The sequence below is a fragment of the Marmota marmota genome, unplaced genomic scaffold (genome assembly GCF_001458135.2).
Source record: "Marmota marmota marmota unplaced genomic scaffold, marMar, whole genome shotgun sequence".
Classification (NCBI taxonomy): Eukaryota; Metazoa; Chordata; class Mammalia; order Rodentia; family Sciuridae; genus Marmota; species Marmota marmota.
This window is the reverse complement of record NW_025999880.1, coordinates 11,955,575-11,967,669: the sequence shown is the minus strand read 5'-3', so window position 1 is coordinate 11,967,669 and position 12,095 is coordinate 11,955,575. Positions and strand designations below refer to the sequence as shown.

Here is a 12,095-nt window from a genome sequence, read left to right as displayed (position 1 = left end):
TTTTTTTTTTTTTTTTTTTTTTTTTTTTTTTTTTTTTGAGTGACAGAAGCTTGACAAGTCTTGTGGCCTGGTGAATGAATGGATCTCCTTTACAGCTGAACCTCCCCACATAATTTCCAACTCACTCCTGGTTCAGAACCTCTCATTGCTTAGGTTTCCCCTGGGGCTTCGTTCTGGCTAATAGGCTTCTTTCTAGGCATTCTGGGTTCCTCTGTGTCACACTTGCCTCAAACTACAAGGGCAAGGACAAGGGTCCCCCCAACACACTGGGGACCTCCTGAGGCTGGAAGCTGTTCTGTTCCCCTAGTGCTCTTTCCAAGACTCAGAAATGGGATCACTGCGTCTTAAAGGCAAAGGGGCCACCTTATACAAAGGAATTGATGAGTGACCTGGGACCCAGTTCTCCAAATCAGGAGATGTGTGGATTTGAACCCTTGAGGTCATGGTTGGGGTAGAGAAGATGAGGAGCCTAAAGGGGAAAAGTTTCCCTTGCCCTCAGTCCCTCCCACTCCAAAATACCTGCTGCATCTCCTCACCCTGTGGTCTCTTCCCTGTTTCTCTGTGTAGGACCTCATTACCTGTGTCCCAAGCCTGTTTTCCCATCTGAGAACAGGACCTGGGCTGAGTAGGCTTCCTTTGCAATTCTGATAAAAGCCTGGTGGCCTGCTGACACCCTGCCCTCTACCCCCACCCCCCACCCTAACACACACCACAGAGAAAGCCATTCAGTGGTCATTCATTTATTGAGTCCCTGCTTGTGTGCTGTGAAGCTAGCTCTGGTGATGCACAACATGTGGGGGAGGGCAGGGCCACTCCTGCTCACCAGGGTGACCACAGTGCATCTATGTACCACAGCTTGTCACGGAGAGTCCTGGAAGAAGCCCAGTGAGTTCAGTGTGGGGCTGGTGTGGATTGCCAGCATGCAGGATCCAAGACCCCGGGAGGAGAAACTCAGCAGTGAGATCCAGGGAAGACGTCTTGCATCCTCTGGAGGCTCTCACTCTGAACCTGGGTCCTCATCCTCTGTGTCTGGGGAGAGTTTTGTACACAGATGGTGGTTAGGGGGCTCTTATGTCTCCCCTACTCTGAAAGGCCTTCCCTAGTCACTGCCCAGGGCCCTCCATTTCCCTCTCATGTTTCTTCTGTCTGTAGCTATCTAGGGTGGCAGAATTACAGACCTGCTGCCATATCTTCCATTATTCAATCATAAGTGCCTCCAGAACAGGGATGGAGCCAATCCTTAGTTATTTACTCTAAAGAAGAGGAAGCGGCATTCAAAAGTCCCAAAGGCCTGCCTGGGGACATGGGAGGTGCCATGGATCAGGAAACTGGAGACACAGCTTTTAGTCCTGGCTCTGTTATTAGCTTACTTGTGACTTGGAACAAATTGCTTTCCATCTCCAAAAAACAACAGCTTCTAAGCTTCCTGTGCACAGCATGCCTGTGGCACTCGTTTCTATTTGGTGTTGGGGTGACTTCCAGGGTCCTTTAAATGGAGTGGTTCAAACATGTCAAGAAAATCTCAGGGGAAAATAGAGACCTTTCCCAAGCAGATGTTCTATTTGGGGAGTAAGGGAGGGACCCCAAAGTCTGCGCTCAGAGGAAGAGGTTAGTCACTAGGGAAGGCAGCCTAGAGCTCAGGTTCATAAGTATCTTTGACCTCTGGGGCACCCATTTATCCTCTTCTTGTGTGGGCTCTCCAGACCTGTGACTTTTCCCTGCCCAATTCACTTACCAGCCTCCATGCCTGACGCCTGCCAGAGGTGTAAACTGGTAACTGTTTAGGATAGTACCCATCTCAGAATGATGTGCACTTAATGACATTTGATGAAGGCAGTGAATCTCTTCACCACCCTCTCAATAGGAAGGACTAGGACTTTATGGACAGTGAGGGAGTAAGGGCATGTTTCAGGATGGAGAACTACACATCACTGTCTGTGGGTTCAGCTGGCCCCCACGGGCAGAGCAGAGTGTGCTGGGGCATGTTGGGGTGGGGAGGGCACAGTTTCAGAGCCATGTTATTTCTGTTCTGAATCATCAGGGATCACCTCCCTACACCCCTACCCTCTCCCAAGGGGCTACTGCTGGTGGCTTGTGGAAGCCTGTTCTGTCTGATTGGCAGCAAAATGCAAGGCCACTTTCCTATGATGTCCCTGTGGCCCACCAGGGGCTTTCACTTACCTTCCATGGATGATCCCCTCCTGCTCAGGAGGGCCTGGGCCGTTTGTCCCAGCTTATACCCTGGTGAGAGAGAAAGATGAGGGAGAGAAGAGAGAGGCAACAGAGAACCATTGTCGTGGATACCAGTGAAGGGCAGAACCGGAGCCAAAGCTGGGACCTTGAAAATGGAGTAATTTCTCAATCATCTTGGAGTTGAGGGTTACCCTGGATTGTTTCATTCTTTCATGTCTACATTCATTGATTTCTTCTTTTTTTATTTAATTTTTTTTGTAGTTGTAGATGGACAGCATGCTTTTATTTTATTTATTTATTTTTATGTGGTGCTGAGGATTGAACCCAGTGCCTCATGCATGCTAGGCGAGCAGCTCTGCCACTAAGCTACAGCCCCAACCCTGATTTCTTCTTTTTCTTCCATTCTCCCATCTGTTTTTCCTAGCACCTAGTGTGTGGGGGTGGATGGGGGGGTGTTGGGGATCAAACCCAGCGCCTTGTGCATACAAGGCAAGCGCTCTACCAACTGAGCTATATCCCCAGCCCAATAGTGGGTGCTTCTTTTGGAAGAAACTAGACTGTGTATCTGGGATACAGAGGGATGGCAGATCTGGAGCCTGTGCACTGGAGGGCTGGGAACACCAGCTGTGTGACCTGGCAGGACAGCACAGTGCACTATGCCAAGGAGAATCTAGTGCCCAGGCTGAGGAGACCACACTGGCTGGGCAGGGCAGGTGGTCAGGGAGAACAGCAGCCAGGGATGGGCCAGAGTCAAGTCAGTGAGGCCCAAAAAGTATGCTGGGGTTGGGCTTGATCCCGAGAGCACTCAGGGGTCATAGGTACAGGCTGGTTTGCTTTCTTTTGATTTTGTTTTTCCCTTTCAGCTGAAAGGTTTTAGCAGGGTAATGGCTAATCAGATTTTCACTTTTAAGATCCTGCAGTATGCAGGGGATTGAAGCTTTGAGCACTTCTGATCTTTGATTCACTTTTCCAACTCTAGGATTTAGATCCAAAGTGATTTTGAAATTTGGCAGAACTAGACTCACCCCTGTCTCCTCCCAGCCCTGCAAGCATTCCCGAGGCATGCATGGACCACCCTCTATGGAAACAACCAGAAAGCCCAGCACTTGGCCAAACCACACTGGCCCCACCCTCTGCACTGCAATGCCAGCCTTGCATTTCTGATTTGCTAGTGACCGGGACAGCCTGCCCATCCCCAGACAGCATGCGGAGAGAAGGTCTGGGCAACACTTACCTGCTCTCTCTGGCTGGATGGGAGGTATTCCTGGGGGAAGGAAAAAGAAGGAATGAAGACTGGGCCACCCCTTTTGGGTGCTTGGGGAGGTAGGGTGGGGGGGGGGGTCTTCATTGGAGCTATAGTCATTCCCCTGGTGTCCTCAAGTGACAGCAGGAGTGTTCCGGGCAGAAGGCAGTGAGGAGTAATGTGATACACACACTTTGGCCTCATTGGTGCCTGGCACCTGCTGGGTGGGCATCCTTGGGGAAGGGACTTCCCCCACTGGAAGCTGAGTCCCCACTGGTGATAAGGAGATTAAACTGTCATACTCAGGAAATCTTTCTTTTCTATCCCCTGCTCTTCCTGGGCTGTTGGATTGGGAAGAGAACTTGGAAATGGCCTATTCCCAAACTCATTTTGTAGAAGAGGAAACTAAGGCCAAAACTGGTCACAAGTTGGTTTTCTCTATTTTTATATGCATACTTTTTTTTTTAACTGCAGAAGTAGTCCTTGAATACTCGCCCACTGTTTTAAAACCCAAGCCATGTAAAGGTTTGTACAGTAAAAAAGTTCCTCTTCATTCTATCTCCCTCATTCTCTACTTCCTGTCCTTGATACAACCACTACTTACAGTTTGATGTTTATCCTTCTAGAACTTTTCCTGAGTTTGCATATATGTGTAAGTATGTAATTTTTTTTAAACAAGTAGGCTTCTATCATGTGTATTTGTTCTGTAACTTGCTTTTTTCTTTTAACCATATATCTTAGAGCTCTTTCCATATCTGCCCACAAATCTGCCTCTTTTTTTTTTTTTTTTTGAACTGGGGATTGAACCCAGGGGACACTGAGACACATCACCAGCCCTTTTTATGTTTTTTAATTTAGAGACAGGTTCTCACTAAGTTGCTCAGGACCTTGCTAAGTTGCTGAGGCTGGCTTTGAGGCTGGCTTTGAACTTGCAATCCTCCTTCCTCGGCCTCCCAAGATGCTGGGATTACAGGCATACACTATTGTGCTCAGCTGCCTCATCTTTTTAAATGTCTTTGAGGTTATGTATGTGCCTAATATATTTCAGTCTTTCCCCCATGATGGTCTTTATGTTATTTCCAAATTCTCCCTATTAAAAAGAGTTAAAATGAATACTTTGATCAGTGGCATGCACATTTTCGATTTTAATGGATATAGACAGTGAATAAAAATGCCAGTTTCCTCATGTCCTCACCATCACTGAGCATGACCACTTAAGAAATAGGATGCACACCTGTAATCCATCGACTACAGAGGCTGAGGCAGGAGGATTGCAAGTTCAAAGCTAGCTTCAGCAACAGCAAGGCACTAAGCAACTCAGTGAGATCCTGTCTCTAAATAAAATATAAAAAGGGCTGGGGATGGTGCTCAGTGGTCGAGTGCCCCTGAGTTTAATCTCTGGTACCCCCTCACCCCCCCAAAATAGGATGTTGACAATAAGCAAGGAGAAAACTGCTTGCAACCTCCTTTCCCCCCTAGGCAGGACTCCCACGTTGGCAGTGCCCTTGGGAAACAGAGGTTTATTTTAGTAATTCTGTTTGAGCCAAAGAAACAACTAAAAAGCTTGGCTGGTTGCTTTGCTCGTGTATTGACTTTGGCCTCTAGCTTTACTGCTACTCCCCAAAGTCACCCAGGAATGGAAGCCAGGGACACCAGATAGAGTGCAAGATGTTTGCCCCACCATTAAGGTGTCTGTGCTCCCCATATGCCAGGACAGTCTCTATTTACGTCTGTTGCCTGTTGTCATTGTTAACATTCCCCAAGGATCATAATTTACATGGATGATCTACCCCACCTCATCTCAGGAGTGACCCCTTCTGGACTGGAGTAACTGATCCAAGCTTCACTGCTTTAACCTAGGGCCCCTTCTCAGGACCTATTCAGAACCACGCTTTGCTGGGCTCCTGCATGTGACTGTCACTCACCTTCCACCTGCTTCCCCATCAGCCCAAAGAACTGGTTTGCCTTGCTCCTCTTCCCCTCCTGCAGCTGGAGCTGAATGCTGGGGACAGGGATCTCCTGAAGAAGCAGAGAGTTAACAGTAGGGTGGGGGGGTACTGTCGAGGAGGAAATCCTCAGCAGTAACAATCTCAATAACAGCAGCTCAGTCACAGGACACTTGCTGTGTGCTGGCACTGAGCTCATTTGCATACTTCCATCCTATTGTGCATTATAATATTTACCAGCTAACACGTTACCTACTAAGTTACTGACACTGTTCTGAGGGTTTTAATGTAGCAACTAATTTAATGCTCACCAAACCCCTATGAAAACACTACCCAGTACTTCTACTGTCACCATTTTACAGATGAAAACACAGAGGTACAGAGAGATTAAATATGTCCAAGATCACCCAGCTAGAAAGTGAGAGACGAACCCAGGCCATCTAAGATGTAAGGTGAGTAAGTGACTTGTCCAAGGTCACACAAGTGGTTGAATCAGAATTCAAAAGTCTGACTCCCAGAATTCTGCTCTAGGAAACATCCCCAACATAGGCAAGGAAGAGACCCCCATTAAACTCAGGGGCACCAAGGAGGCAGGGTGGGACTGCTTCTACTCTAACTCTGGCTCTCTTCCTTGCCCTGGGCACTTCCCCTATTGTCCCAGATTTGCCTACCCTGGGGTCTGTGCCTTCCAGCAGCAGATGGTGGGGGGGGGGGGAGGCTGTTACCCTGGGCAGTCATTTTAATCCTTGAGCTGACAGGACAAACATCTTGACCCAAGTCTGTGGGTTTAAGTTCTCCCTCCTTTGTTACCTCCAGGACCTTGGCTAAAGCCCTTTCTCTCTCCCTTCTTAGCATGAGCCCCAGAAGTGGTGGTCCTTTCTATAACCCAGAATAGGATCCTTCTGGGAACAGGGAAAGGAATGGGACCTCCTTTTCCAGGAAGCCTGAAGTCAGGCAGACAGGGCCCAGAGTATGCAGGCACCTTCCCAGAGACTGGGAGCTGAGATCGGATCAGGGGCTCTTTCTTCCATCCTTTTTTTCCTCCAGGGCAGTGCTGGAGCTCCCACTCCAGCAGGACCAGCGTGGACCTGTCTGGGGGCAATGGGAACTCACAGGCCTTTCACAGTCTTTTTTGTCCCAACTTTTGGGATCAAGAGTGGATTGTTGGGGCTGGAGATATGGCTCAGTTNAAAAAAAAAAAGAAAGAATTTAGGTGCTGGGGGTATAGCTCAGTTGGAAGAGTGCTTGTCTCTCAAGCCCAAGGCCCTGGGTTCAATCCCCAGCACCAAAAAAAAAAAAAAAAAAAAAAAAGAGTGGATTGTTTTCTAAGCTGTGGACTAATTCATTCACTTCCCATCTGTCTCCTCCCTGGGTCGTCAGTGGCTGGAGCAGCTGTCTCAGGCTGGAGTCGCCCAGCCTGGCCAGAAACCAGAGAAGACTCTTTGGAGATTTGGACCCATTTCTGAGAAGCTCATGAAAACCACTTTGCCTTGGTAAAAGGCAGCCTTCAAATGCAAGTGGGAGAGAATGGCCCTTTAAAGTTTAAATAGGACTGACCCTTTTCCTAGCCACTGGGTTTCTGGAGGGACATTAGAAGGCATCCATTCCTTTTCACTCAGGAAGATCTTTCCCTCAGTGGAGCCCTCCATACTGTTTAACCCAAATCCCCAGCTCCAGAGAAGACAGCAGACAGGGAGCCCTGAACTGATGAGTGAGCAGATCATTGGGAAGGTGTCTCCAAGCGCCAGCCTCCTACAGTAATGCTTAGCAACCCACAGCGTTTGGAAGTTTCTCCAGCTTTTTAACCGGGTCTCTCCACCTGTACTCTAAGTCCTGCATCTTGGAAGGCAGAGGAAAGTGAAAGGAGACTAAGGATGGGAACGGCAGAAAGCCCGCAGAACTTGCTGGAGTTTTTGACAACCGTCCCCACACGGCTCCATCCAGAGTGCCCCCTCACACAGCCGGGCTTCTCATATTGTCGGGTTCCCCACCATTTGGCATAGATTCCCTAAAGCGGTCAAAGCTCAAGGAAGATCTTGGGTATCATGCCTACTCCCCACTTTGCAAGTAAAGAAACAGGTCTAGAGAGAAGCAGGCGCCGGTGGAGAAGCTGACTTGAGCCCACGTCTCCCAGGCCCGCTGTCCTCTTGCTACCCACAGTTCCATGTTTAAACCAGAAAGAAAACCATCACTATGATTGCCATGTCACAAGTCTTCCTTCCTTTGGCCCCATTTTCTAAGAACTTCCAAAGACCTCAGCATGGCCCTGGACCATGCTGTGCTTCACCGTTCCTAGCTCTGAGCACTAGTCTCTTATTTACCTATTTGTCTCTGGTCTATTAGCCCCTCTCCCTGGTTGAACTGGGAGCTCCAAGGTCAAAGGTCTTTGTCTTCTGAATCAAATCAGATCAGATTTTGGTTGTGGTTTGGGTGGTAGCAATGTTGGGTCTCCAGTTTTTAGATTTCTCCCTAGTGACAGTGCTCAGGGGAATAGACAAGACTGCTATCATATCAGTACTGGTCAGGAAATAAAAGTGTTTCTACATGTGTGAAAAAACAGTGACCTTGCCCAAAGTTGATCCCCTCAAAAGGATATTCTAGAAAATTTCTGATACAGAGATACACAAAATAAGATCTTGGACAAAGTGCGCAGTTTGCTTTTGAAGCTATGCAACTTTGGACAAACTACTTGACCTCTCTGTCTCTACTTCCTTATCTGTGAAATAGGGATGATAATGGTACTCTCCCCATGAGGTTGAAATACAGATTAAATGTGTTTAGTGTTTATAACGCATTTAGACAGTACTAGGAATACAATATGTGTTAAATAAGTGTTTACACACATACATTACACACACACACACAGCTAATGCTCTCAGTCGTGTGAGTCGTGACCTCTTTGGTCATGGCCTTGAAGCTAGTCACAGGGGGGAGTCAGCTGACCTGCCTTGAGTGTACAGTGTACCGGCTGCTCTCCAAGCAGGTGTGGAAGGGATCTTCCACCCCTCCACCATGGGTCACCCCCTGCCCTGCACAGAGCTTCTCCCCAAAGTTACCTCTAGGATCAGGGTCACCCAGGGCCCTGCTTCAGCGCTGACTGCCAGTTCCTCTCCACTGTCACCTGTTGTGTTGCATACTGACGGCCCTATCAGGAGAAGCAGGGTGAGGCAGGGTAGCATGGTGCGCGTGCTCTGACTGAGGACCCTCTGGGAGCCCCTCTCAGCCTGAAGACACCGTCTCCAGTGGCTGCCTTTTGGCTGCTTGAGTGTAGGAGGGGAAGCTCCCCTGTCCTCTGGTCCTTCCAGCTGTTCTGCTTTCCTTTCTCAGCTTATTTGACCCGGAGACATTTCCTGTGCCGCCTCTGGTCTGGGAAGGCCAATGATGGGCTGAGCTGCTCAGGAGGAGGGATCAGACCTCCCCCTGCTGTGCCCCCAACATTTGATCCAGGGCTTAGCACTCTGATGCAACACCAGCCTCACCTCTGGCTGCCTCCCTCCAGGAGCAGTGCACAATGGCATAGTGTGTGGGGTGTGTAGCGTCAAGCTCCAGGCCCACAACCCCCAGGGGACCTCATGTTGGAAAGAGGAAGAAACAGGTGGCTCCTCCCTATGGCTCCTCCCCCTTTGATGCCTGCTCCCCTGTTCAGAGAGTCTTCCTCCCAGAACTTAGTACCCCATCATCTAGCTCCCCTTCTGCTGGGGATTGAACCCAGGGGTCTTGTGCATGCAAGGCAAGCACTCTACCAACTGAGCTATATCACAAACCTTCCCTGTTCAGTTTCTCCCTCTTCACCCAGGCATCCATTCATCCATCTGTCTGTCCACCCATCAGAAGTCTAGAACCAGGGCTTGTTCAGAGACCTGAATTCCAATTCTAGCCTCCTCTCTGAATGACTGTGTGACCTTAGAACCCTCATGTAAAACAGGGTTAACTATAGCACTCTTTCCAAAATTTGATGTAATGAGATAATGCATGCGGAACACTCAGCACAGTGCTTGATGGTAAATATGTAATGCCTGTTTACTATTATCCGTGGCAGATAGGCTAAATTCTGTTTGGCATGTGCCAGCCTCTCTTGCCCTGCCTGAGACTCCAACCCACCATCTGCTCCCAGGACAGGATGAGACTTCCCGCCCTCATGGTTTAGTTTGTCATTGCCTCTGCCCGGATGTTCCTTTCCACCTGGTAAACTCCCAATCATCCTTCAAGTTTGGTCCCACTTACTGTGCACCCCCTTATTAGGGTTTTTCTGTCTCTAATCCCATCTCTAGCAAGAATTAATTGGCCTCTTTTCCAATACATCTCTTATGGTTCTCCAGAGACTGCTGTGAGAGGCTGTGTAGGTTGTGTACTGAACAAGGGTAGCGCCTGAGGGGAGAGTGGAACTCAGCCTGTTTTGATCACTGAGCAACAGATCCTAGAGGGAGGCTGCACACCCTGGAAGAAGGAGGTTGGCTCCAGTTCTCCCAAATGGGCCAGCTGCGCACAGGGCAGCCCTGCTAGTTGGCTATGTGGTAGTTGATTGTGCTGTGAGCTCTTTGAGAAGGGGGCTGTGAAAGACAGTACTTGGCACGCAATTGGTCCATAAAACTGTGCATTCACTCTGAGTCCAGGCCAGCTAAGACAGAGCTAAATAAGGGCTAGCATCGAGTATTTGGAGGGGACTCCCCTCATCCAGGAATCTCTTTGGTGGGTCCCAGCCAGGATAGCTTCAGAATCCCAGAATTTGCTACAGTTCTCTGGTTCAGCCTATTTCTCCCAAGCCTGGGCTGGCCTTTGGTCCCTCTCAGCACTCCAGAGAGGTATCCTGTTGACTCTTACTTAAGTCTAAGGGCAGGATGCTTAATGCCTCACATTCTCTTTTGGGCTTTCCACTGTTGTTATCAAGTTCTTTCATGCAAATGGGGTTTTACTGGGCTGGGGATATAGCTCAGTTGGTAGAGTGCTTTCCTTGCACGCATAAGGCCCTGGGTTCAATCCCCAGTACCACAATTAAAAAAACTGATGGAATTTTGCTTTTCATCCTCTTCATTTTACAGATATGGAAACTGAGGCAGTCTGAGCTTGCTCTAGATGACACTGAGAAGTAGTGGCAGACCAGCTTCCCAGTCAGTGCCTTCCCATCTTCCCTGGGGCCTGACTGGGAAGAAGGCTGCAGGCAGACCCAGCATGGGCCTTTGGACAGAAGAGATGGCCTTCCATTTGCAGATGTAAAGGGGGTGACCTTAGCCCCTAAAGAGTAAGGTAGTCTCAGTTTCACCATTGGCAAATTGAAGCTGCCCCTCATAGGGCATGCTGAACATTTCATGAAGTCCTACTAGGAAAGTGCTCTGCACAATATTTAATAAACTCTAACTTAATTGTGACTATTAGACCCCAGGAGCTCTGGATCTTGATGCAGGTCTCCTGGCCCCGGTGCCAGCTCCGGTCCTCGCGGGTGCAGGAACCACCCCGCGGGGGGCAGGATGTGGTGGGCGCCCAGCGGGGACGAGGCAGGAGGCATCTGGCCGAGCAGAGAGGGCGGCGGAAAGCAGGGAGAGAAAACCCCAAAGGTCCGGAAGGCCGGGAGGCAGGCAGGGCACCGGCTGGAAACCGCGGCTATTTGCAGCGTCGCCCTCGGGCTGCGGTCAGGCTGGGGCTTTCAGTCCTGGCGGCCGAGCCCGCCGCCCCGCCCGGTGCCCTCGGCCACCCGGGCATGGCCTTGGCCGCTGCGTCCCGCTTCGCCTTGTCCTCGCGGCCCGGGCGGCAGCTGGGACTGGGCGCCGCTGCCAGCGGGGAGGACGAGGACAAGGAGGAGGGCAGGACGCGGGATGGCGGGTTTGGGTGTGACCCCGGGTGGACAGGGTAGGTTGAGGTGGGGCGCGACCTCGCGTAAGGCGGGCCGGGGCAGGTTCGGGTTCGGGCGGACCCGGCCAGGCGGGCAGTCGTGGCAGGCTGCGCCCCGGGGACGGGCCGGGGGTAGCGCTGGGGGGGGGGCGGTGTGGCCGCGGGCGGGTGGCGGCCGCCCGGAGGCTCCCTGGGCGCCGGGTGGGCGCGCAGGATTGCTAAAGGCTGCGGTTTGGCTAGGACTGCTGAGCTGAGAAGAAAAAGGGCGCAGGAGGGAGGGACTGAAAAAAGAAAAAAGAAAAAGGAGCGGAGGGGGACGGAGAAGGAAACACGAGCTGAGGGCGGGATGCGCGGGAGACCCACATCCAAGCGCCCGCCCCAGCCAGAGGAGGTGGGGTCATTGGCCCATTTTACAGGTCACTTGGGGAGGTGGAGAGCCGTGGGTAAGGTCCCCACCTGTTGACTAGCAGAGGCGGGATTCTAATCCTGATCATCTGCCGCTTGCGTGCTTTTCCACTTTGACTGGGAGCCCCAAAGAGCAATAGAAGAGAAACAGAAGGGTGATGGGGTCTTGGTTGCCTCTTGGGGACCCTCAGGGGACAGGGAGCTGTCAGCTAACAATCTGGTTCTGCCACCCGGGTGACTGAGCCTCTGAGCGCTGCTTTCGTCTCTCCTGCGCTCTTCCAGCACCCCCATGTGGAAGGTTCTGTCTGGCTGCCTCTTCTGCTTTCCTAGAACTCCTGGAGGTGCAGGAGCTGGCTCCCTCCTATGGCCTGACCCTTGTATAGAGGGACAGGAGGTAAATGAGGGATTGGGCTGCCAGAGACAGGCCGGGGAGGGGGGGGGGGCCTGGGGCCCACAGTGCAGTCCTTCTATTAGCCAGGTAG

The 12,095-nt window shown here is 50.8% G+C and overlaps 1 protein-coding gene across 2 annotated transcripts; it reads right to left on the bottom strand.

The window, feature by feature from the left end:
- Window positions 1-744: 744 nt before the first annotated feature.
- Window positions 745-8,700, bottom strand: Tac4 (tachykinin precursor 4). Of its 2 annotated transcripts, XM_048789240.1 has the most exons (5): window positions 8,439-8,700; window positions 5,362-5,455; window positions 3,428-3,457; window positions 2,182-2,241; window positions 745-1,029 (listed from the first exon to the last, which is right to left on the bottom strand). In XM_048789240.1, exons 1-5 carry the CDS (start codon window positions 8,559-8,561, stop codon window positions 998-1,000), a joined length of 339 nt encoding a protein of 112 aa, XP_048645197.1. In that variant the 5' UTR covers window positions 8,562-8,700; the 3' UTR covers window positions 745-997. The 2 variants fall into 2 exon arrangements, with proteins under 2 accessions (XP_048645197.1, XP_015351288.2); XM_015495802.2 differs by lacking the exon at window positions 8,439-8,700 and having other exon boundaries at window positions 5,362-5,589.
- Between the last annotated feature and the right edge of the window lie 3,395 nt (window positions 8,701-12,095).

Excerpts from the sequence above, each read along its gene's own strand:
- Tac4 (XM_015495802.2), bottom strand. The coding sequence starts at position 5,587 with ATGCAAATGAGCTCAGTGCCAGCACACAGCAAGTGTCCTGTGACTGAG. Across the intron at positions 3,458-5,361 it reads GATGGGGAAGCAGGTGGAAG|GAATACCTCCCATCCAGCCA; the intron begins GTGAGTGACAGT and ends TCCTTCCCCCAG. Across the intron at positions 1,030-2,181 it reads GAGGGGATCATCCATGGAAG|ACACAGAGGATGAGGACCCA; the intron begins GTAAGTGAAAGC and ends AACTCTCCCCAG.